Raw genomic sequence first — 26711 nt, forward strand, 5'->3', positions numbered from 1 at the left:
TGTCAAACGCTTTCTATGCATCTATTGAGATGATTATGTGATTTTTATTCTTCATTTTGTTAATGTGGTGTATCACACTGATTGATTTGCAGATGTTGAACCATCCTTGCATCCCTGGAATAAATCCCACTTGATCATGGTGTATGATCCTTTTAACGTATTGTTGTATTCAATTTGCTAATATTTTGTTGAGAATTTTTGTTCAGGATTGTAATTTTCTTTTTTTGTGTTGTTCTTGTCTGGTTTTGGTATCAGGGAATGCTGGCCACATCGAATGAGTTAGGAAGCGTCCCCTCCTCTTCAATTTTTCACAAGAGTGTGAGAAGGACAGGTATTAAATCTTCTTTGAATGTTTGGTAGAATTCACTGGGGAAGCCATCTGGTCCTGGACTTTTGTTCTTTGGGAGGTTTATGATTACTGTTTCGATCTCCTTACTGGTGATTGGTCTATTCAGATTCTCTATTTCTTCTTGATTCAGTTTTGGAAGGTTTTATAATTCCAAGAATTTATCCATTTCTTCTAGATTATCCAATTAGTTGGCATATAGCTTTTTATAGTGTTCTCTTATAATCCTTTGTATGTCTGTGGTGTCCATTATAATTTCTCCTCTTTTGTTTCTGTTTTTATTTATTTGAGCCTTCTCTCTCTTTTTTTTTTTTTTTTTGTGAGGAAGACCAGCCCTGAGCTAACATCTGCCAATCCCCCTCTTTTTGCTGAGGAAGACTGGCCCTGGGCTAACATCCATACCCCTCTTCCTCCACTTTATATGGGACGCTGCCACAGCATGGCTCGAAAAGCAGTGCGTCAGGGCATACTTGGGATCCAAACCGGCAAACCCCATACTGCCGCAGCTGAGTGCACACACTTAACCGCTTGCACCACCAGGCCGGCCCGTTTTTTTCTTGATGAGTTCTAGCTAAAGGTTTGTCAATTTTGTTTATCTTTTCAAAGAACCAGTTCTTAGTTTCATTATCTTTTCTACTGCCTTTTTAGTCTCTATTTCATTTATTTCCTCTCTAATTTTTATTATTTCCTTTGTTCTACTGATTTTGGGCTTTGTCTGTTCTTCTTCTTCTAGCTCCTTTTAGGTGTATCGTTAGATTGTTTATTTGAGATTTTTCTTTTTTCTTAAGGTAGGCCTGTATTGCTATAAACTTTCCTTAGTACCACTTTTCCTGTATCCCACAGATTTTGGTATGCTCTCTTTTCATTTTCATTTGTCTCCAGGCACTTTTTGATTTCTCCTTTGATTTCTTTGCTGACCCAATTGTTGTTCAGTAGGATTTTGTTTAATCTCCACATATTTGTGACATTTCCAGCTTTTTTCTTGTAGTTGATTTCTAGTTTCATACCATTGTGGTCAGAAAAGATGTTTGATATTATTTCAATCTTCTTAAATTTATTGAGACTTGTTTTGTGGCCTAATGTGTAATCTATCTTGGAGAATGTTCCATATGCATTCGAAAAGAATGTGTATTCTGCAGTTTTTGGATGGAATATTCTGTATATATCCATTAAATCCATCTGGTCTAACGTCTCATTTAAGGCCAATGTTTCCTTATTGATCTTCTGTCTGGAGGATCTATACATTGATTTAAGTGGAGTGTTCAAGTCCCCTACTATTAATGTGTTACTGTCAATTTCTCCTTTTATGTCTGTTAATATTTGCTTTATATATTTAGGTGCTCCTATATTTACAAGTGTTATATCTTCTTGTTGGATTGTTCCCTTTATCATTATATAATGCTCTTCTCTGTCTTTTGTTAGACTTTTTGTTTTAAAGTCTGTTTTGTCTGATACAAGTATTACTACCCCAGCTTTCTTTTTGTTTCCATTTGCATGGGATATCTTTTTCCATCCCTTCACTTTCAGTTTGTGAATGTCTTTAGGTCTGAAATGTGTCTCTTGTATGCAGCATATATATGGATCTTGGTTTTTTTAGCCATTCAGCCACCCTGTGTATTTTGATTAGAGCATTTAGTCCATTTACATTTAAAGTAACTATTGGTAAGGACATATTTATTGCCATTTTGTTACCTTTTTTCTGGATGTTTTTGTAGTTCTTCTCTGTTCTTTTCTTCTTCTCTTGCTCTCTTCTCTTGTGATTTGATGGCTTTCTTTAGTGTTATATTTGGGTTCCTTTCTCTTTATTTTTTTGTGTATTTATTGTATGTTTTTGGTTTGTGGTTACCATGAGGTCCATACATAATAACCGATGTAAATAGCAATCTATATTAAGTTGATGGTCTCTTAAGTTTGACCTCTTACTAAAAGCCCTACACTTTTACTTCCCACCATGTTTTAGGTTTTTGATATCAAATTTTACCTCTTTTATTTTTATCTCTTAACTTGTCATAGATATAGATGATTTTAGTACTTTTGTCTTGATCTTCATACTGGCATTATAGGTGGTTGATCTACTACCTTTCCTGTATATTTGTCTTTACCAGTGATAAAGGCAAATAATTCTTTAATAATTATTTGCCTTAATAATTTTCTTATTTCCATTTGTAGCCTTTTCTTTTCCACTTAAATATGTCCCTTTAACATTTCTTGCAAGGAGTTCTTGATGAACTCCTTTAGTTTTTGCTTGTTTGGAAAGCTCTTTATCTTTCTTTCCACTTGGAATGATAACCTTGCTGGGTAGAGTATTCCTGGTTGTAGGTTTTTTCCTTTCAGCACTTTTGAGTATATTGTGCCACTCCCTTCTAGCCTGCAAGATTTCTGCTGAAAAGTCAGCCGATAGCCTCAGGTTTCCTTTGTATGTAACTTGTTGCTTTTCTCTTGCAGACTTTAGGATTCTCTTTTTATCTTTAATTCTTGACATTTTAATTACGACGTGCCTTGGTGTGGGCCTCTTTGGGTTCATCTTGTTTAGTGCTCTCTGTGCTTCCTGTACCTGGATGTCTGTCTCCTTTCCCAGGTTAGGGAAGTTTTCAGCTATTATTTCTTCAAATAAGTTCTCTGTCCATTTACCTCTCTCTTTTCCTTCTGGGACACCTATAATGTGGATGTTAGTAAGCTTGATGTTGTCCCAGAGGTCCTTTAGATGGTCCTTGTTCTTTTTAATTCTTGTTTCTTTTTAGCTTGGGTGATTTCTTCTACTCTGTCATCCATATTGCTGATCCATTCTTCTGTGTCATCCACTCTGCGGATGATTGCCTCTAGTGAATTTTTCATTTCCATTATTGTGTTCTTCAGCTCTGATTGGTTCTTTTTTATATTTTCTAATTCTTTCATGAAGTTCTCACTGTGTTCATCTATTCTTCTCCCCAGATCAGTGAGCATCCTTATGGCTATCAGTTTGTACGCTTTATCAGGTGGATTGTTTATCTCTGTTTCATTTAGTTCTTTTTCTGGGGATTTTTCCTTCCTTTACTTAGAACATATTCCTTTGTCTCCTCATTTTGTCTACTTCTCTGTGCTTATTTCTATATATTAGGTAGATAAGCTACATCTCCCAATCGTAGAAATGTGGCCTTATGTAAGAGATGCCTTATGGGGCCCAGCAGTGTGCTCCCCTCTCGTCACTCATGCCAAATGCTCCAGGGGCGGCCCCTGTGTGCGCCACATGTGCCCTTCTGTTGTGGCAAGGTTGCTATTGCTGCAGATGCATGGGCAGGCTAGGCTGACCCCTGGGCTGGCTGGTTGTGAGGCTCAGTCGCGTGCTGCTGCTACAGGCACTTTACCGGGTGGGGCAAGCCCCTGTTAGAGCTGGCTGTGAGGCTAGTAGCTCATAACTACTGTAGCTTTGCCAGTAAGTGAGTCAGGCCCCCAGTCTGACTGGTTGTGAAGTCTGGGGGCACATAATTGCTGTAGGCCCACAGTGCAGCTCCCTGTGGTGCTCTGCTGTCTCTGCGTTGGTGGGCAGGGCAGGCTTGAGGCGAGGCTAGCTGCCCAGCATGTGGCTATTGTCAGCTCGCTTCCGGGTGGGGCAGGCCTCCGGCAAGAACTGGTTTGCTGCCCTGAAGTGCACAGCTGCCTCAGGAATGCTGATGGGTGGGGCAGGCCCCAGGTGTGGCACTGCACAACCGTTTCAGGTGTTAGTAGATGGGGCAGATCCCCTGGGTGGCTGTTTGCATGGCTGTTTGTGATGGCCAGCAGCACAAGTCCGCTGTGGGCTCAGAAGTCCGCCAGGGCTTGCTGGTGGGCAGGGCCAGTCCCTGGGGCAGGCTGCCTACTGCCTGGCTACACTTGATTGCCTCAGGTGCTCTAGTGTGTGGGGCAGACCCCTGCACTAACAGACTAGAGGAAGGATTCCAATTGTGCCTACCAGCATCTTTATCAGCACGACTGAACTAGGTCATAATAATGGCTGCCACCAGTGTCTCAGTCCCTAAGGCGTGGGTGCAGCCACCTTCTGCCTCTCCAGGATGCACTCTGAGCTTAGTGAGTTTCTTTTACCAATGGACTATGCACTTTTCTATCTTGTGTTTTTGTGCTGATTTCCAGGTCAAGTGAGTATGCATGGGCCCTTTATGAGTAGGTTTTACTTTCCCTAAGTTCTATAGTTTTCCTGGGTGTATTCCTCATTGGTTTGCAAAGCCAGGCCTTATGGGATCTCGTCTCTCATGTGCTGGATCCAAGGGCTGGGATGCCTAATGTGGAGCTCAAATCCCCCATTCCTCCGGGAAAATCTCTGTATCTTTGAGATCTCTCCCAGCTGTGAAGTGCCACAGCTAGAGTGTGATTTTCTCCTCAGAGGGGCTGCATCTCTGCATCTTCCATCCCTGTGTTGTCCCTTGTTGTAGAAGTTCTTTTTATTCAGTTTTCAGATCTCTCTCAGAGGAAACTGTTCCACAGGTAGTCGTAGGTTTGTTGTGTCCATAGGAGGAAGCAACTTCAGGATCCTCCTACTCTGCGATCTTCCAAACTCCCCCTAGTTTTGGCTCTTACATTTAGTCCTATGCTCCATTTTGAGTTAATTTTTTATATATTGCGTAAGGTAAGGGTCTAACTTCATTCATTTGTGTGTGGATATCTAGTTTTTCCAGGACCATTTGTTGAAGACTGTTGTTTTTTTTTTTTTTGAGGAAGATCAGCCCTGAGCTGACATCCATGCTAATCCTTTTTTTTTTTAATGCTGAGGAAGACTGGCTCTGAGCTAACATCTATTGCCAATCCGCCTCCTTTTTTTTTCCCCCAAAGCCCCAGTAGATAGTTGTATGTCATAGTTGCACATCTTTCTAGTTGCTGTATGTGGGACTCAGCCTCAGCATGGCTGGAGAAGCGGCACATCGGTGCGCGCCCGGGATCCAAACCCGGGCCGCCAGTAGCGGAGCGCGCGCACTTAACCGCTAAGCCACGGGGCCGGCCCATGAAGACTGTTCTTTCCTCACTGAATGGTGTTGGCACCCTTGTCAAAAATCATTTGACCATACATGTGAGGGTTTATTTCTGGGCTCTCTATTCTATTCCATTGGTCTATATGTGTGATCTTATGCCACTACCACACTGTTGTTTGATTACTGTAGCTTTGTAGTAAGTTTTGAAATTAGGGAGCATGAGCCCTCCAACTCTGTTCCTTTTCAAGATTATTTTGGCTATTTGGGGGTCCTCTGAGATTCCATATGAATTTCAGGATGGGTTTCTCTATTTCTGCAAAAAAATGCCATTGGGTTATTGACAGGAACTGCATTGAATCTGTATATCGCTTTGGATAGCATAGTTGTCTTAATGATATTAAGTCTTCCAACCCATGAACATGGGATGTCTTACCATTTATTTAGGTCTTCTTTAATTTCTTTCAGCAAAGCTTTGTAGTTTTCAGAGTACAATTTTTTCACCTTCTTGGTTAAATTTATTCCTAAGTATCTTATTCTTTTTGATGCTATTGTAAATGGAATTGTTTTCCTAATATCTTTTTTGGAATGTTCATTGCTAGGGTATAGAAATGTAACTGATTTTTCTGTGTTGATTTTGTATCCCGCAACTTTGGTGAATTCGTATATTAATTCTTTGTTTATTAAATCCACACTTTTTTTGTGGAATCTTTAGGGTTTTCTGCATATAAGATCATGTCATCTGTGCACAGAGGTAACTTTACTTCTTTCTTTCCAATTTAGATGCCTTTTACTTCTTTTTCTTGCCTAATTGCTCTGGCTAGAACTTTCAACAGTATGTTAAAAGAAGTGGCAAAGCGAGCATCCTTGTCGTGTCCCTGATCCTAGGTGAAAAGGTTTTTTTAACATTTAACTTTTCATTATAAAAGTAATATGTTCATTAATAAAAAATTTGAAAAAGATATAAAAACAGAATAAAGAAAGGTTAAAAAATTAATCCAAAGTCCCATTACCTAAACCCAACTACAGCTAACATTTTAGTACTTTTGCTTCTAGTCTTTTTCCTATCATTCATTGATTTGCCTTTTTTAGGCAGTGGGAAACCATATTTATTTCTATAGTTCTATATCTTGCTTCTAAAACTTAATTTACCATTAGCATCTATCATGTTGTTACAAACAATCTGTAAATATTTTCAAAGACTTCATCCCACTCCCCTCTAAGGCCACCCCTATGGCTGGACATTCATATTACTTATTCCATTTCTCCTCTGCCAACTAATTTGCTCTTTGCTAATTTACTGTTATACATGGTAGCATGAGGCTGTTTCTGATGTGCTTCCATATATGTGTTAACTAACCTCATGTCCTCTTACACTCCTGACCTGGGACTCTGTGCTTTCATGTTAATAAAGATAGAGCTCTTCACAGTAAAGAAATATTAACTCATTTGTTTTCATCACCAAAAATGTTTTTCTCAGTTTATTATTTTTGCTTTTTAATTCCCTTTTTTGAGATACTTTTTTAGGGTTTTAAATTATTAGCCTGATAAATTTTATGCTATATCCATACAATGGAATACTACTCAGCAATAAAACAATAAGACTACTGATACACACAACATGGATGAATCTAAAAATCATTATGCTGAGTGAAAGATGCCAGACTCAAAAGGGTACAGAATGTATGATGTCCATTTGTACAACATTTTAGAAAATCCAAACTAATCTACAATGACAGAAAGCTAATCAGTGGTTGCCTGAAGCCAAAAGTGGAAGGAAAGATGAACTGCAAAAGAGCATTAGAAAACTTTTTGGGGGTGACGAAAGTCTTCTGTATCTTGCTTGTGATGGTGGTTTCATGAGTGTATGCATCTGTCAAAACTTTAAATGGATACAATTAATTGTATTTAAAGTATACTTCAATAAATTAAATTATCAGCAAAAATTTTAGAAATCCTTAGGTGGTCAAATTTGACAAAACTTTCTTTTAGAATTTCTTGTATCATTTCTAAGCTTAGAAAGTCTTCCCTGTCCCTAGAAGTTTAATATTCATTTTTATATTGTTTTTTCTACTTGTAAAATTTAAAAATGTTTAATTTTAATCTATCAGAAGTTTATTCTTGGGACAGCCCCATGGCTTAGCGGTTAAGTGCATGCACTCCGCTACTGGCGGCCCGGGTTCAGATCCCGGGCGCACACCGATGCACCGCTTGTCTGGCCATGCTGAGGCCGCGTCCCACATACAGCAACTAGAAAGATGTGCAACTATGACATACAACTATCTACTGGGGCTTTGGGGCAAAAAAAAGGAGGAGGATTGGCAATAGATGTTAGCTCAGAGCCGGTCTTCCTCAGCAAAAAGAGGAGGATTAGCATGGATGTTAGCTCAGGGCTGATCTTCCTCACACACACAAAAAAAGACGTTTATTTTGATTTTTGATATAAGGTAACAATTCATTCTCCCTAGAAATTAGCTAACTTATCTCAGCACTTGAATGATTCATCCTTTCTTCCCTGGTGTTGGAAGACTCTTTTACCTAATATCAAGGCTGTCATCTAATAGGGCCATCCATTCTGTCTTGTTCCTTTGCCTGAATTTTTGGACAGCCTTTAAGGCAATAGGTTCTATGTAGAAGAAAGACAGAATTCTTTTTGAATTGCTTACAGAATTTGTTTTCTGAGCCATCTGACTAAACCACCTTACACCTAGTCTCTGTCCTAGCTGGCTCCCAGACAGGTTGGTTTTGAGGCTGAGACCAGGCAGAGTGGTGGGCCTGCCCCCTGCTCTGGTGTCACACTGAGAGACGAGCTATGCCTTGGCTTGGGGTACACGCTAGGGGAAACTCATAGCTACCCTCTTCCTCCCAAGGAAGGGGACGGGTTGATGCAGACTAGTGAAGTTAAAGGATGGTTCTGGGGGTGGAACTTCCATGGAGCTAGAGATTAAGTCTGAGTGAAGCTAAGCCCTCATGGGAAAGTTAGCCATTTCTCTCCCTCTGTCGCTCACTTATAATTCTTTCCCATGCTAAGGGGTAAGTGGAGCCCTATCAGTGTCACAGGAAGCAGCTTCTTTCCAGTTCTTAAGTGGGTGAGCCTTTATGTCCCTGGGCAGGAGGCCAATTGTCATGGGCCATTGGAGGCCTTCTTCAACCTACTTTCTGGTTCTCTTTGGGATGAGTTAATTGGGCACGGGTAGTTGCTGGCCCTCCTGACCCAGAAGCCCTTTCTAACTAACCCCTTTACAGAGCAGTGAGGTTGACGAGGCTCACAAGAGTCCTGAGAGTGAACAGGCTTCCCCATGACCTCCCTGCCTTCCTGCCTCAAGGGCAGTGCTGCCTCCTGACATCCTGCCGAGCAGTGGTAGAGGGGGGATACGGAGTTATTTGGTTTTCCCCTCAGAAGTGTGAGCACCTTTCGGAACACCAAAGCCATGGACTGGTAAAACACCTACCCCATCATAGAACACAACAGAATTCATGTGATCCTTGGAAATGATGATACTTCCATGATGACGGTGAGAAAACAGAAGGCCACTAGAGAAGAAATGCACTTTCCCTGGAAGGAAAAGACAGCTGGTCAGAGCTGGAGGGCTGGATCCTGGGGGCCAGATCCCAATGTCCTTCTTGCAGGTACCAGGGCATGCCAGAGTGGTAACTAGAGACCAGTATCTGTAGCATTTAAGTTACATGATTTTTATGCTGAGCCCTGTGCTCTGGGGAAGCCAATGTACCTTCCTAGAGCCTCAGAGAGAAATGAGGCATCAGACACAGTCTTTACTTAAGAATTAGAAAAAACAAATGAGTAAGTTATTAGCTGATGGCAAGAGGCAAAATTTACATTCACTTATGGGTGTCTTCCAGGGAAACACACTAATAAAGGCTTTGGCTATGTCTGCTCCATTACTGAGTTTATAGATGCTCCTTTCTCCTATTTTGGCAGAAGCTGGCTCAGCTCTAAAGAGACCACATCCCTCACTTAAGGTCCAAGGAGGAGCACAAGAGTCTCAGCTGAAGGACTGTTCCCAGCAAAAGAACATCTGAGTTAGGCAATAAGTGGGTTCTACAGACACTGGAGGCCTGCTGTTCTGTGGTTCACAAAAGCAAGAAGAGTGGGACGTGGACACTGAATGTGGGTTCCTCAGGAAAAGGATTCAAGTCTAAGGAGAGCTGCTGTTTCCTGGGTGGCCAAAGTCACACAGAACAGCTCAGTATGGGCCCTAGGAGCAGACCATAGTAAAGATGGACAGCTAAGATAACAAGGGTTAAGGCTGGGCCTGGGCTGGCTTAGGAGATCCAAAGAAAGCACCCAGAGAACCCACAAGACCCCTGGGTGAAGTGGCTCTCTGGAGCTGGTCCAAGCTGGATCTTTTCTGTTCTTGTAACAGCCTTTCTTTTCCTGTTTTCATATATAGAGAAGAGAGAAAGTAGTTCCAGGAGCTCAAGGCACAGGCTTCAGAATATTGTCATTAATATCTTATTGCTAAGGCAGAGGACAGGAGACAAAGAAGAGGAACTGATTCCTTGAGCTGTAGCTCTAGAAAGGTAACCCCAAAGCTCTGAAGATTGTGATGACAAGAACGACAAAGGCCAAGGTGTGGAATTTTGGAGACTTCAGGTTTTGAAGGCTCCCTGAGGAGGTGGGGTTTTAGAAGGCAGAGAGAGGCCTAGTCAGTGTGTGTGCTTGTGTGTGCATATTAATGGAGGGCAGGGAGAAGTAGGGCAGGGGGAGGCAGTTTTTAGGTATAAGATGAAGGTCTGCGGCTTGAATATCAATGGAAGAACTAGATGATTAGTCAGAAGGAACTAATGCCAACCATACCACCTGGGACAGCACCAGCCAGCGACCAGCCAGCCCAGTTCAAGGCATCTAGGTTCGAGTCCTGTAAGCCTCCTAACCTCTAACAAGTAAACCCTGGCCTCCCTTGCACACAACCTTGCCCTACGGCCCTCCTGAGTAGTAGCTACTCATGTCCCAGCCTCATCCTGTACAAACGCCAAGATTCCTCACTGCTTTTCCCAGACCATTCTCTTCCATACTGGCACAATACTTTCATTCCCTTAGGGACACAAGCCCCTCCTTTCCTTCAATGCTCACATATACTGCCTTCCTAATTATATACCACAATACTTCAAACAGCTTCTGAATGTGCTCACAGTCTTCTCTTGCAAAGCCAACACTCTTATTCCTTCTGAAAGATCAGGGGGATGGCCCATGCCATGTTCTGGCCTCTCTGCTCCTCAATCCTAACTCCACAGCAGTAAAGCAGCACCCAGACTGTCTTAACCTCTAAAATCTTCAGCTCCAGAACCTGCTCTCTGACTATAGCATCCCATCATCCTTTTAGCTATCTCACTCCTCAAACCTCATACTCTGACGTCTCTGAGCCGTCAAAGCCTTCAGTCCCCCCATTTTCCCCTAGTGCTCAGAAATTTCTGACTTTCCTCTCATTCACATCCAGGGCAGATCCCCTGGGACAGGGCATACTTTTAATCTCTGTTTCGTCAGGGAAAGGCACAGGACTAGATTTTACTCAGTATTTACTAAGCACCAAGCATGTTATATACATTACAGTTTTCCATCTTCACAACAATTGTAAGAGGTAATATTATCCTTCTTATAGGACTGATCGGGAAACTCAAGCTTAGAGATTTCCCCAAAAGTCACAGAACTACTTGGTAGTAGAGCCAGGTGTAAAACATAGGTTTGTCTGATGCCAAGGCACTGTACCACGCTGGGCTCCTTTGGTTCTCACCCCGTTATCCTTCACTTTTGCTCTCTCCAAAGCCCACGTGTGGCTAATCTGACAATGTGCCTTCTCTGCTTCCTCAACCTCAACAAGCCCACAGCGCTGTCCAGCAGCCCTTCTCCTGCTGTCTCCCAACTCCTTCCACCAACTCCCCCAGGGGAGCCTAGCCAAGACTTTCAACACTCCTAACACCACAACCTCATTAATTCTGGCCACAAGATGACTCTACCTACTCTTTACAAAGAAAAGAGGGGTCAACAGGTGGCAGGAGGTAGAAACAGCTCCATATCCACACTCTTCCAGGTCCTGGGCTCATCCTCCACCTGTGTACCCCTAATATGAAGCTTCCCAGAAGTAAGTCTAGTACCACTAAAAGGCCTCCCGGACAAACTTCAAAATCCTTCCAAAGCTTCCAGAAAAGAGCACAGATCCGAGAGTTGGCATATTCTAAGTAGTCACTGGGAAGATGGGGAAAGAGGCAGATCACAGAGGTCATCGCCAGCACTTCCTCTCCCTCTAGACTCTGAAGCCTCAAAACAAAATGGAAAAGAGGAAGACAGAAATTCACAAAGCAGTACTGGAAAAGCACTCACCATGGGGCCTGGCCCAGGGCAGGGACTCAGTAAACAGGAGTTGATGTTAGTATTGGTGCAGAGAGACTGTCCTGGGCCACAGCTGCCCCCCAGCCTGGCTCTGGGAGCAGTAACTCTGTCATTATTCTCAGAGCACACTGACGTGATTCACTGGGTGGCCCAGTGCCAGTGCCCTGGTCTCTTAGATCTTAAGCCACTTGAAGTGATAACACTTCCGGTATCTGCTCTGGACTCATGACTGTCAGACTATGGTCAGAAGGGGCATGCCTTTGCAGGGGTTTCTCAGTGACTTGGGTAGCCAACTCCTGATGAGATCTCCCTGGCTCCTTGTCTCATCCTGGGTGCCCTTACTGGATGGGCTGTCATTCCTTCTCCATTCTGAGAGTCTGAAAACCCAAGGTAAGAGGAAGTTCTCCCTCACTACCCAAGCAGCAGAGGACTGCAGCATGGTTTTGTCTTTGATTGACCTCTGCATCCCCAGGAGGTCAACTGGAGAAGGACAAGTCCTCAGGGTAAAACAAGTCACCAAGTGTCAATGAAGAATGTGACTTTTCCTCCTTCAGACACTGGCTGTACAAATAAAAATCCTCCAATGGTCCCATCTGTGTGAAGAGGGAACATTTATCACTCCTGGGGAAATATTATGATGCAATAGCTGGATAATCTTCATCCTGCATGTGTGAGAGTATGTGAAATATACACATACTTTTTAAAGAAAAAACCAAAATAAAAACAACAAAACCCCGATGCCTGTATACTTACCACTCAGCCTAAGAAATCAAGCATTACCAGTACCTTTGAAGCCTCCCGAATGTCCTTCCTCATTGGCCTTCTCTCTTCCACCCAGAGGGAACCAACATCCTGAATTCTGTATAGTTTCACCACACTTCAGTCTTTAGCTAAGCTACTCCACGGTACTGCTGCCTCGGCATCCTGAGAACCCCAAAGCACTCCACTCATGGACCCTAATAAGGGTATGTGCCCTGGGTCCTGCCCTCTCTCTGCCTCACCCTGCCCCTGCCTCCCTGTGTGGCCCCTCGAGGCATGCCATGTACTTCCTTCAGGACCTGTAATAAACTTCTCTATTTCAATTTCTTTTGTGGCTTTTGTTGAACTTGGCTCACCATCTAACACCCTGTGCTCCACTTAACAAATGTTAATTTAACAAACTCACAACAACAATGCAGAAGAAAAGGTTAGTAAATTAGAATATATGGAAATAGAAACTATGCAAAATAAAACACAAAGAGAAAGAAGACTGAAAATAATTGTACAGAGCATCAGGGAGCTGTGGGACAACTTCAGGCAGCCAAATATATATAATTGGAGTCCCTGAAGGGGAGGAAAAAAACTAAAGAAATAATGACCAAAAAATTTCCAAATTTGAGAAAACTATAAATTTATCAGTCCAAGCTAAATGAATCTCAAGCACAAGCAACATGAAGAAAACCACACGAGGTCACATAAAAATCAAATTGCTTAAAATCCGTGATAAAAAGAAAGAAAATCGGGGCCGGCCCCATAGTGTAGCAGTTAAGTGTGCGTGCACTGCTGCTGGTGGCCTGGGTTCGGAGTGCATGGATGCTCGGCTCGTCAGGCCACGCTTTGGCGGCATCCCACATAAAGTGGAGGAAGATGGGCACAGATGTTAGCTCAGGGCCAGTCTTCCTCATCAAACAGAAGAGGATTGGCATGGATGTTAGCTCAGGGCTGATCTTCCTCACAAAAATACATACATACATACATACATGCATAAATGAAATAAAAAGAAAGAAAATCTTAAAAGCAGCTGGAGTGAAAAAAAACTTACATACAAAAGAACAAAGATAAGGAAGGCAGTAGATTTCTGCTCAGAAATATTGCAAGTGAGAAGACAGGGGAGTAGAACAACATCTTTAAAGTACAGAAAAAAAGCAACTGTAACCTAGAATTCTTTACCAAGTGAAACATCTTTCTAAAGTCCTGAAGGCTGGGACTTCTGAAAGGGCTGTGAGGGCTCTCCCCACAAAGCAGCAGCGCAACTGGACTAATTGTCAAAGACAACTATTTAAGGACTCTGGAAATGGACCGAAGTTTTACAACAAAACTGACAAGCATTTATTTGAGAAATTCTACTGAAGCTTCGTAAGCACAGAGGAAATCTGGGGCTATTCACGTGACCTCCCCTCCAGCTCTGTGGTGCAGAAGTCTTATGAAGGAGAGGGGCAGGCCTGCAGAAGGGGCTGACTTAATTTGGGGCAAAGCACAGAAATTCTATACCTAGGGCTGTCAAAAACGATAGCAACCAAAGCAGCACACATTCAGGGAAGGCCAACATACCAGCTAGCCAGAGATCTCAATGCTGGTTGGGGCAACTAGCCAGAAATGTAACAGGAAAATCAGGGGACTGAGACAACAGATGGCAATTATGTTTTTACACACAGCAAGAAAGATATGTTGTAAGGCATCTTCCTGGTGCCAGGTGCACCAGGAAACAGGTACAAGAATGCTCAAGACAGTACTGTCTGCAATAGCAAAAAACTATAAACAACCCAAATATCCCTCAAGAGTCAAAAGGATAAATAGTACATTTTCACATAAAGGAATCCTATGAACTATATAGCTACACATAACAATCTGGACGAATCTTAGAAACAGAATATTGAGCAAAAAAAAAGCAAGTCCCAGAAGAATAGAGTACGTTCTATCTGTCTTACATTTAAAAATAAGACATTGTTTAGAGATATAGGCATATGTGGTAAAATTCTAAAGCAGGCTCCTGAAGATTAGGTACTGGGCAGCCTGCCTGACCAAGGTCAGCAGGGTGGGGCAGAGAAGGGCACATGAAGGATGTGAACGAATAGGAAGCTGTGTAACAACAAGTCTCGTGATAGCAGAAGTCACTAACTGAGGAAGGGAAAAAGTTCCAGAGCTGGAAGCATTTGAAAGTAAAGGAAGTACTATTCTTCTTATCCATATGTAGTTTGCTAGGCCATCCCTGGACTGAAATCAGAAGACCTGGACTACCCTCCAGATGCTACCATTAACTTGCACTATAACCGAAGACAAGTTTATACCTTCTATGGGTCTCAGGATATGAAGATCAATCAAGATAACGCATGCTGAAGAGCTTTCTAGATGTCTTCAGGGGATGGGAACAGATAATTTCAAGCTCATCACAGTCTCAAGTAGAGGTAGATATACCAAGACACTAATAACACTTAAGCTTCAGGAACCCTCACCTGCCCAAGCCCCCTTCCAAGGCCCTGAGAAAAGCCCTACCCATTTTGTGTTATTTTTCCTTAAGAGAGCCCCCAAGTAGTTACTTCAAGCCCCACAAAACTGACCTGAGCCCCAAAGTGTTGACATGCTTAACACATACCAGAGGAGATTCCTATTTAAATTCTCTGCTCCTATTGAATTTTCCTGCCACAGAAAACCATCTTCTAATTCAAACTACATTTCTCTCAGGAGCTAAGAAAGTCTGAAATCTAAGCTCTCAAAAGAGTGACTAACAAGGCTCCAGAAATCCCTGGCTGTGTCCTTTATTCTTGTGTAGAGACCTCAGAATATACTGAATCTTGCTGGATAACTCAATACAATATAAGATTATTTTTCTAACAAGGCGCTTTGCTAAGCAGGTGCAAACTAATTTTGGCAAATATCCTTGCTAAATATTATAACTGGCTCAACTATGACAGAGCACAACCACCTGCTTTTAAAACACTATGCAATCTTGCCCCAAGGCTAGTAGCACTGTCACACACTCTCTGTGGTCAACAAATGATCCTAACTCTCTGGCTTTCTGCACCAGGACCTGGAGAGGCAGAAATGCCGTGGCCATAGCACAGGCATGATAACAAATGCCATTACTCATACCCCAGCATTCTGTGGAGCACCGGAACTCCTTGTGCTTTGTCTTCTATGTGAATGAAGAAGCAGAAGCTGAACCAGTGATCTGAGAACACAGAGAGGAATTTGCCACAGGGCAGAATATTTTCAAAAAGAACAAATTATCCAGAAAGGGGATTTGCTTAGTAGAGGTTGAGGAATTTGTGGAGTAAGTCACAACTCTTACTCCCCAAAATGCCTATCTATATCCAATAGGTAAAGAACTGGACTCATAGGATGTTATTTTGAGGAAACCAAAAAGGAGCATGGAATGAATCCCCATGAAATCCATGCAAGACCAGTAAGGTTCTTGAGACTTTTATATCAGCAGAAACACTGCCAGCTTGGACTGAAAGGGACAGAGAGAGTATGAAATGAAAAGAGATCATTAGACTCCCAAAATTCTACCGGCAAGAAGCAAGCTGATAAAACTACTCAGCTACAAAGCGCCACCTTCATGAAAAAGGAAGGATGACGGATGTGTAGCCACAAGCCCAGAGGGCAAAACAAAGAGTTTAGAGGGTGGAACCAAGAGTCCAGGGCCATGGAGGACAATTCCAGGGTCTTGAAACATAATCCAGGAACTGGAGTTTGTCCAGCTAGACTTCAAAGCTGCCTTGGGCTGGTGACTCCTTTTTATCTTCCATTTTTCTTCCTTTTTGAACCCGAATGTCTGTAACTATTATCCTATGCCAGTCCCTTGTGTGTTGGGAGGGTTGCAGCAGATAACTTGTCTGTTTAGTTTCTCAGGTCTACAGATAGAGAAGAATTGCATTCAGGAGCTGTACTTAATGGATTACACTCCAGAGCCTCATCTACACCTGATTTAGATGATCCTGATGATGAGATTTTGGATTTTTGAGCTGATGAGATTTAGGACTTTGAACTGTTACCATAATAGGATGAGGCCCTTAGGAAGGAGTGACTGTATTTTGTATGTGGGAGGGACGTGAATTGTAGGGGCCAGAGAGTAGACTGTGGTAAGCAGAAATTTAAGATGGCCCACATGACTTTCATCCCCTGATGTTGCTCCTGTGTTTGTGTAATGTCATATGGCAAAAGGGAGATCATCTGAGTGGGCCTCCTCTAATCATAGGAGCCCTTTATAAGCAGAGTTTTCTCTGGCTGGTAGCAGAAGAGGAATTCAGAGAGATCAGAAGTATGAGAGAGATTCAACAACACAAGAAAGATTCTCCATTGCTGAGATGGAGGGGTCACAGGGCAGGGACCTCTGGAAGGAGAAGATAAGAGTGGTCCTAGCTGATAGCCAGCAACAAAACGGGACCTCAGTCCTACAACCCAAAGGATCTGGATTCTGCCCATAATTTGAATGAGCTTGGGAGCAGGTTCTTCCCCTGAGCCTCCAGATAAGAGCCTAGTCTGGCTGATGCCTTGACTTCAGCCTTATGAGACCTTAAACATGAATCTAGCCAGGCCTGCCTGGACTTCTGACCTACAGAACTGTGAGATAATAAATGTGTGCTGTTTTAAGCTACTAAATTTATGGTGATTTGTTACACAGCAATAGAAAACTAATTCAGATTTTGTTTACGTCCACAGATTCTATTTCAGGACATGCTGCTGCTCTAGCCCATTCTGAGAGCAACCCTTAGGCAATAAGAGGACCAGATGCAATTCTGAGATCAGCCCTTCCTGGCACAAGTTTCCTCATCTGCAAAATGAGTGGATCAAAGGAGAAAAGCTCCAAGAAAAGACCTCTACACCAAAAAGTCTTTTCAAATATCAGATGTATTATTAATCACAACCCCCATGCTGATATCTGCAAAGGAGGGACCCAGATACAGTCAAGAATAGAAAAGTCATAGTTGCTCACCTTCCTCAGGCCAGGACTGTGGATTGCTGGAATAAAGATAAACTCCTTCTCCTCCAGTTAGAAAAGTGCCCAGAAAACACTCATCCCCCTTTAAAAAACAAACAAACACAAAGAGCAGATGATTTATAGCAGAAACATTCACAGAATCAAAAGTCCTGCCCAAGTTTTTCTGTCTAACAAAAGCTGCTGAGTCAGCCTCAGATATACCCAACTTCTTCCATGGCCTTTGGTATTGCCTGGCTCTTTGACATGTTACTGGCATCCCTGATTTGTGCTGAGAAAAAGAATGTAAGGTCCTCTTTGAATCCAGGCACCAAAGCCTGCAATGCTGATTCATGTTGCTAGTGGATTTTTATCCATTGGAGGCAGCTCTCCTTGACCTAAAGCCTTGACCTCACAGCTCTGTATGTCTAGGCCAATCTGAGATCTGCGTTTAATAGGACTGGGATATTTTTTAAAAACACCAAAAGGTCTAAATGGCAGGAAGAATCTTCTAATTGTGCACCCCATAAATGGTTATTTTTAGACCTCTGCTAGAAAAGGGAAGACTGCAAATAGGAATTGAGACAAAGAGGTACGGATCCATTTAATTAGCCCTAAGATGAAATATTTTTAATTATGTTTATAAATTGTTTACTTTCATTTTGATATAATGTTAACATTAATAAGAAGGCTACTTACCTTCACTGCTTGCTGGGTTTTCTCAGACAATTTTACCTCATTATCTTCTACCTGTGTCCAAAAGGAGTATAGATTTTCAGTTTACTACTTCAAGAGCAAAACTCTGCTAGGTCTCCCCCGTGTTCAAATATTTCCAGGAGACTGACTGGGCAGCCCCTCCACCAAATCCAGTGATTTCAGGCCCTGATGGCTGGCAGATTTGGCTGTCGGTCATCAAGGCTCAACTGGCACCTGAGGTCCAGCTAAACGAGCCTATATGACATATGGAGAGGATGTATTAGTCTCCACTTACATTTGACTTCAGAGAAAAACAACTATTTTTAGGGATGAAAGAACGAGAACATATTAAAGTATTTTCTGAGTGTGTTCTCATTTAAACGTGTTCATGTTAGAGGATGACTCTTGTTCTTCCCTATCCATGTCATAATTGCAGAAACAGAACATAAACAGATTCTAAAATAGGTTCTCAGACCATTATAAGACTTGCTGCTGTCATAGTTTCTGTGTCCCAAGGCACCGGAGTTCCAGATCACGTCCCACTGATGAAGATGGGACCTTTCCACATTTAGAGAGACGCTGCTGTCTCAGCAGCAACCATTCTGACCAGAGAAGGGAGTCACATGATCCACTCCTCACTGTGTGACCTCGGTCAGGTTGGTCAATTTCTAAGCCTCAGTCTCCTCTTCTGTAAAATGACAGTGTCAATTTCTTCCTTTCATAATTTAACAGGCACCCAGATAACTTAGTTCTTTTCTTTTAGAACTTGCCCAGGACTGTGAGAGAGTTAAGGAAACTAGATTCATTTGTATAGAGAAAGAGTTGAGATAAAAACTTCCATTCCTGAACAGCAGCTAGTTCAGGATCTGACATCCCACCAGGGACCCAATGAAGACGCTCTTCCTCAAATGTTCTCCCCGATTACTCCACATTTACATCCACCTCCACCTGATGAATGATACTAACCAACCAGGAGCAGAATCTGGGTATGGTGGCTGTCAGGACTATGGAGCTGGTTTCTGTGGTAACAGTGCCATCTGTAGGAAGACCACAGACATGCTGGTTACTGCCCACCACCTGAGCCCACCTTGCAGGCCTGACTGATAACGCCCTTCCCCATCTTAGGAGTGAGGCCTCCTCTTATATACAGAGCCCTCAGAAAATGAAAACTTCCTCACCTGGGGACAGGGAGACTAATGAGGGGATGGAGAAAGGTTTTCCCATGTCAAAACTCTATTATTTTTTACAACAAACAGAAACACGTGTTTAAGTGAAGAGTCCCGGGAATTAGTCCTTCTTATCTATACTTTTAATTTTTATCAAGGTAGTACAAGTGTACATGTTAAAAACCAAACAGAACATTATCAAGCTCCTCCTACTCGCACTGGATATTGTCATTCTCTAGAAGTTTTTGCCAACATACTGGGTAAAAAAATGGACCTAATTATTGTTTCAAATTGCTTCTTCTTGACCACTAGTGAGTCCATACATATTCATATATATATATATACGTATATGTGAATATATATATATAAATATATATATAATTGTTTTATTTCCACTTCTGTGAACTGTCTGTTCATACTTTTTGCCCATTTATCATTGGGTAGCTTGTTTTTTTCTTATTAATTTGTAAGAGCTCTTATAAAGAGCTCTTAGGATATATACCCTTTGTTTATCATAAGTGTTCTAATATTTTCAACAGTTTATTGCTGGTCTTTTGATTTAGTTTATGGTATATTTTGCCAAAAAAAAGTTAAACTTTTGCTGTCCAAAGACTATATACACTTACCCTTTTCTTTAACCAAGATCTGAGATGTCAAAAATGATTCTGAGAAGACCACAGATCCTAAGCACCCCCCTCCTCCCAGCAAGTCAGGAATGTCATAGATAGTCATACAAGCCTGTATCAAATGAGAAAACAGAGTTAGATCAGTTGTCAGTCTTAATTCTTCAGGGAGAGACTGATAAGAAACAGACCACAAAATAATGCTTTAAGGAACATTTCAAAAGAATACTGGCGAGTTTCTAAAGAAAATTCAAGTAATCCTGAAATACATCTCAGACCTGGGAGATGACTTCTTTGTATGACTTCAATTGCAGGTTTCCCTGCAACTGCTTCTTGATCAGAGGCACATTTGGGCTAGAAGAGTATCTTTATGTTTCTATAAACCTCCTCAAATTGCTTATCCTCCCTAAGAGGCAACGTAACAGCCGTCCTTCTTAACCATGACTAGTCCCCAGTCTCTTAGAGCTGGAGGTATTTCTTCTCACATACTTGCACACTCTTCGCAGCCTGGCATGTCCACACTCTCACCAACTCCTTTGCTTTGGGCTCAAGTTCTGAACAAGTCTGGAAAGGTGGTCACTCTTTTGGTATACATGTCTTCATGGATATTTCTGGATACGTGTCAACACCTACAAATGCTCCTTTCTTTCTTCAGTATGAAGAAAATTAAAAGAAAGCTATTCAAGCTTTTATGGAAAGACAAATAAAAGTGGAAGCTTCAGTAGGCTGGAAAAAAAACTGGAGCAACTCAGAGATAGCTCCTGAATGGCTGGCAAAAAAAGCCCTAATTTATCAGTTAAAACTAGTGAAAATGGAACAATTCTGGAGGGAATCTAGTAGAAGAAATACAGAAAACGATATGAGTCAGAGCAAGGGTCTGGGGTGACCATGAAGATCTGGTGAGGGACATGGGATAAGTAGCAAGATGAGCCCTCTCAGGTCCCATCCCCTCTTGGCCTGATGCTGTTGAACGGCCAGGTGCAGGGCTCCTGAAGCTAGAGTCCATTTTCACACATTATTGTCCTAGCCTGGGACTCCTATCCCATGCTCAGGACACAGACAAAAGACCTAGGGCTCTTGAAGGAATTGTAAGATTCTCAAATAAAAAAGATGGCAGAGGAATTGAAAAGGAAAAACCAGAGTCAAAGCCAAGTCTTTAATTTTCCATGTTGTCATGATAAAAGAATATACAAAAGTGACAGGTAGGCTTCTATATTTTAGTTAACTTTCTGATTCGGCTTGACACTTAGAAGGTTTATCCAAATCTGTGTCAAAGAATTTTGAACATCTGAAGACACAGAACCTTCCCAGGCTACATGGTCCCTCTTAAGTGACAATAATTCCGCTTCTTTGGTTCTCACATCAATCAGGAAGATAAATCTGGTGGATTCCTAATCCCTCACTTTCATATTTGGCTTCTGGTATTGAGGAAGGGGACAGAGAACATTAAAAAAATACATGTAGCATTTGTTAGACACTTGCTATGTACTTCACACCATGTGGCATGGGGACTTAAAAAAATATAAAATATCGTCCCTTATCTTCAGGAAACCTTATAATGTATAGCTGGAAAGACAAGAGCATTCTTACACAAAAGTCATCATATGACATGTTAGTACAGAATTGCTCCCTAATTTATGTAGTACATACTGGAAGTACTATAGGAATACTTCTAGGGAGAAATCAATAGCGAAGGCTTGGAGGAGGAGGAGGCAGAACTTCATCTCTGCCCGGAAGGGAGGACAGGATTTGGACAGAAAGCACCAACTTCTCATCTCTTCTTTCCTATTTCATTAGCTGCTGCTGAATGCATACCTAACACAATAGCATAATTCTACTGGACTCCTCTCATCACCTACTACTGTGCAAAGCACCTTCCAGAGCACTGCACAAGAGTCTAAGAAGAGAAGTCAGGGAGTTTAAAGTCTAGCAAGGAGATAAAGTATTATCACTTAGATATTAGAAAGCATTTCCCAGCATCTTGATGATGTCACAAAAAAGTCTCAATTAATTCTCAAAGAACATCAACATAAAATGTTGGAAGATACAGGGAGCAGGTGCATTACAAAAACAGAAATTACTCACAACCTTAAAAAATTACCCTTGTCGTATTACTCTCTGTAGATGAGATAACACTCCTGCTTTTCCACTGGTGATGGTGGTGGGTATGCATTTGCACTGAGTCATCTACCTCTGCCCATCCAGGTCCTGGTGACCAAAATCTCACTGGAATTAAGGCTCAGGCAGCAGCCACAGAACAGACTCAAGGTATACTTGTGCCCCTACACACTGCAACCAAAATCTTGGCTGGATGTCCACCACCCTCTCACACATTGCTTGCCAATATTCTTCACATCAGGATGCACTGGGGTAAATGGAGGACTCAGCTTGTGGCTGGCAGCAACTTGTTTAGAAACTCTGGCTCCTCTAGGCTGTGCAGCCCACCACGGGGACCAATATTTCTGCATTTCTAAACCATTTCCCTGGCCTGTCAGTGTGCCCCCAGCACGTGGGTTGGAAAGCTCTGCTCTGACGACCCCATTTCACTGGAGACGCAGGCCTCTGGTTGTTTTGTTTGTTTATTTTTATTATTTTCACAGGCCCCTGTTAAGAGCATTAGCACAGGCCTTGGAACACCAAGAAGCCACTGAAAACGCACAGGTCTGTGTTGAGGCAGGCTAGTCCTCAGCTCGCTTCCACACGAGGTCAGAGCAATCGCAGCCACGTGGAGGAAGCTTCCTAACCTTGTGAAGAAGTATCTCTCCCCTAACCCCCAGCTAAGACTCTGGACCCGGGGGGAGCCTAGGCATGGGAGTGTGGACATGGCGGGCCTGGCACAGCTGCCTGGGCACCCTCAGAAAGGAAAGGCTCACCACCACTGCAGCTGGAACAGTCTCGAGAATAGATCAGTTTCCTCAGGTAAGGGATGGGCGCCCAAGATCACCCACTCCTACCTCACCCCTTGTAGATGTCCCTCTACAGGCCATTCCCTGCCAGCTGACCTGAAACAGCTCTATTTTCTTTTTTTTTTCCTTTTTTTTTTCTTGCTGAGGAAGATTGGCCCTAAGCTAACATCTGTTGCCAATCCTCCTCTTCTTGCTTGAGGAAGACTGGCCGTGAGCTAACATCTGAGGCAGTCTTTCCCTATTTTGTATGTGGGTCACCACCACAGCATGGCTTGATGAATGGTGTAAGTCTGTGCCTGGGATCCGAACCCGTGAACCCCAGGCCGCTGAAGTGGAGCGTGCAAACTTAACCACTATGCCATCGGGCCACCCCCAACAGCTCTGCTTACCGTCTTCACAAAGTATAAGCTATCTTCACTGTCCAGAGGCACAATTCTAGAAGAGGAAAGAGATAGGACAGACATACACTACATTTACGTGTTTTCTTTTTTTCCACTTGGCAGCAACCCACAGACCCAGATTTCTCTTGGGGATTTTCAAAACGCTGGGTTGCATGTATGCAGAATTAGTATGTAGGCCACTTGGAGGGAATCGGGTCTACCTCCTGTCTCCACCCCTTAGTCTTTCAGGGTGGAGGGACTCAGCTGAGCACAGCCTGCCCTGGGCCCAGCCCTGGAATGATGCTACTGCCAGGTATAGAAGTGTGAGAAGACCACCCATATCAGCAGTTACAAGGTAGCCTCTCTTCTCTTTTTGCTCTTAAAACTTGCCCCAAATGAGGATGCACCATAAACATATACTTACCTTCCCTGATTATTCACAGCATGTATATGGAAAGCCATCTTGGAGCTGTAGACCCAAAACAAAACAAAAGTCAGTCTGCTCTTGCTGACCAATGGGTTGGTGCCCTCCTCAGACGCCTGCTGCTGTAGTGCACCTGTGCTGGGCCCGCACAGCACACTTGCCAAGCATGGGGCCAGCGTCTGACTTCACTCATGGCCCTGAATCTGTGCAGATTCTCAAGGTTGTCTTGACTATTGGACAGAGCAGGAAAGAACCAGGTGACAAGACTGTTGTCCACTGTAGACTGGGAGCGACCCTCTACTAACAGCAGGGCCTCCTGCCCCACAACCTTGACATACTGTCCTGATCCTTCTCCTGTTCACCACCTTTGGGTCAAGCTGCCATCCCTGCTCAGAGCCTGAGCGGTAGCCAGGTCCCGTGTTCCTCTTGAGAGATGATCTGCTATCAAGATGTAGTCCGAGGGTGCTCAGTCAAGTGACCTCGTGGAGAGAACGGAGTGGGGCTCTAGGTGGAGGACTGGCCCTGGGAGACCCTCCTCCATTGCCTGGTGTTCTATCCTTGTTCCTTACTCTTAGCTAGGGTGGTATGTCCAGGCCTAGGAGGCCTTGCAATTGAGAGGTGGCCTGCCTTGGAAAGGCTGAGTGGCCTAGGCAAGGCCCCGAGGAAAGGAGGACTGGAATGACTAAGTCAGCCATGTTGATGGTAACAGAGAAGATCCCGTTGCGACAGCAGCTAACATTTATATGCCCAATCACTCTACAAGGTGAGATGATGAGGAAACAGACGCACAGGGAGCTCTCTATCTTCCCCAAGGTCACAGAGCTGGAAACTAAAGGAGCTTCCTCAAACTCAGATCTGCTAGGAACAGACAGTTCAGGCCAGTGCAAGGCCTTAAGGGAACAAACTTCCTCTATCCCTCCCCTCTCATGACCAGAGCGACAAGATCCAGAAGACCCAGAGGAAAGGAGACCTGAAGCAAGTCCAAAGCCTTGCACCACAGAGGTCTAGCTCTTTCCTTCAATCCTGGAGCTGCAGCAATAGAATTCTTCTTCTTAGATCAATTGACTGACTTATCTTTCTAAATGCTCCTTCTCACAACCCGGGGCTGTAGATGTAAGAAAATGGTAGGGTATGGAGCTGAAGCACCACAGGGCACATCCCAGAAGTGTTCTTAAAGAAACTCCCCAATATTGGTGTCTTTTGTCTCCTTTGCAAAAAAGTGCACCTCGTGGTCTTCATATCGGACAGTGGGTTAAGTAGACTGGGTTCATGAAGGTTTAGCTATGCACAAAGACCACACAGAGATCCACTGTGATGTGCCAGGAGATGTGTAATGGGAAGACTATCAAGAAGCCAAATTCCCAGAGTGTCTAGACCCTGAGACATGACCTGGATCAGGGTTTCTATCATCTGAGAGACAGATGAAGCCCAGGGCAAGTCTCTTCTCAGCAGTGACTCTTCACACGCCCAAGGCCCCTGACCCTAACAAACCTCACCACTCATGTCCCCACCTTTACCTTTCTAACCTCTGAACCTGGGTTTGTCAGGTCTCCAATGGTTCTGGTATTGATCTTCCTCCTATCCCAGCATCAGGACATGTGTCTGACTCTTTCTCATACAGTTCCTCCATCTCTGGCTCATTGGCCTTCAAATAACGCCCTGATCATGAATGATTCTCCTTCATATATCCCATTATTTTACTGGAACATTTCTCAAAGGGGAGACAGAATATCAAATACAAGGGAGAAAAGAGTCTTAAAAAACAAACATTAAAAAAATTCCTTATAGAAAATATCAGCCATTGCTTACCGTAGGGCTGCCTTAAATTGCATCAACTCAAAGGAATCTAACCCAGATCCCAGGGTCTGCTCAGCTACCTCCTTGGCCTATAAAACCAGTAACAAAACAGACAATTAGCTTTCACAGCAGGAAAGAGTACACATCACTGATAGGAAAAGCCCTTCTAACACTCGGCCAGGAGAACACTGTGCCCCTCCCCTCTACGTGACCACTTGGTATACATCAATAGATTAAAGTACAACATCGCGTTAAGGGAAACAGGTGCCTGCTTTCTTCAGGTTAGGCGCACAGGCAATACTTCATTCAGGCAGGTGGGCACTGGAACCTGATCTGCAGGTGAGCTGTAACCAGCTGGGATGGTGCCATTGTGAGGTCTGGAAAAGTGCTTTCTCCTCCCCTGTCCCCTGGCCCTGGGGGAGGGACTACTGCCTCAGTTTCTGCCAGATGCTAAAAATATTCAAATACCTAGAGTTACAAAAGATTAGTCAAAAACAAAGGTGCGAGAACTGACATTGAAGGACATCCCATTGTTTGCATAAGCTTTCAGCTAAAGGGCTGAGAAACCCCAAGTTGGTACCAGGGAGTCAAGTTCAGTGAGGAGGAGGAGAGATGGCAAGGAGCTGGTGACTAGGCTACAGTCTCTCTGATATCTACATCATACACAACCTTTCCAATGTCAAATGGCTTCCTTCAGGAAAGGTCCTATTGGCATTGGGAGGCATCAAGCTGACTCTTCTCATCTCCTTACTGGGTCAGATATAGGAATCCAACTCAGCAGGGCAGGGTAACCGCCAAACAGCAAGGAAGAGACCGGTCAGAGAATGAGAACACGTGCTTGTCTAGGAAAGGCAAGTCAGATTTTCTAATCTTTAGTTGTTTTTTTAAACACCGAATTACAGGAAATCAAACTACGTAGCTCAAAACAAACTTACCTAACTTAATTAAAATTCCCAGTAGAACAATCTATATTTTTATTTTTTAACTTATAAAAGTCTTACAAAAAAAAACTATTAAGTAAAACAATATGCTAGGAGAATGATTTTCTTTAACACAACCAGACATCTACAAAGAAGTGCTGACTAGTTGTCACTCATAAGACAATGGCAGCTCAGCCACAACAGCACAAGCTCAGAGCTCTAAAGGCATCTCTCTGGTGCCAGCTCCACTGAGGCCCAAGCTCACACTACAAGGTGTCCTAAGAGAAAACAGAAGGATAGCAAGTTTTACATTAAAATAACTACTAAGGAAAGAGAAATGAGGTATTTAAATTACCTTTGTTAGACTGGAAGTTTTAGCATAACATGCAATGCCAGCCAAAACAGCCTCAGTAACAGCAGCATATACCTGGGACAAGAGCCTACTTTAAAAACAAAAAATAAGGGTTAACTGCAGCATCACAAGGTTTCA

The 26711-nt window shown here is 43.0% G+C and overlaps 1 protein-coding gene across 1 annotated transcript in view; it reads right to left on the bottom strand.

Moving 5' to 3' along the window:
* Positions 1 to 26711, bottom strand: part of DNAAF9 (dynein axonemal assembly factor 9) — a 141520-nt gene that overhangs the window by 45580 nt on the left and 69229 nt on the right. The window contains exons 13-21 of the mRNA XM_058563120.1: positions 26577 to 26664; positions 25314 to 25390; positions 23505 to 23549; positions 23090 to 23135; positions 19798 to 19909; positions 18972 to 19042; positions 18009 to 18059; positions 17328 to 17415; positions 8736 to 8839 (exon numbers count right to left, since the gene is read on the bottom strand). Of these exons, the coding sequence (XP_058419103.1) occupies positions 8736 to 8839; positions 17328 to 17415; positions 18009 to 18059; positions 18972 to 19042; positions 19798 to 19909; positions 23090 to 23135; positions 23505 to 23549; positions 25314 to 25390; positions 26577 to 26664 (682 nt within the window). The remainder of the gene's footprint in view (positions 1 to 8735; positions 8840 to 17327; positions 17416 to 18008; positions 18060 to 18971; positions 19043 to 19797; positions 19910 to 23089; positions 23136 to 23504; positions 23550 to 25313; positions 25391 to 26576; positions 26665 to 26711) is intronic.

The sequence above is a fragment of the Diceros bicornis genome, chromosome 19 (genome assembly GCF_020826845.1).
Source record: "Diceros bicornis minor isolate mBicDic1 chromosome 19, mDicBic1.mat.cur, whole genome shotgun sequence".
Lineage (NCBI taxonomy): Eukaryota > Metazoa > Chordata > Mammalia > Perissodactyla > Rhinocerotidae > Diceros > Diceros bicornis.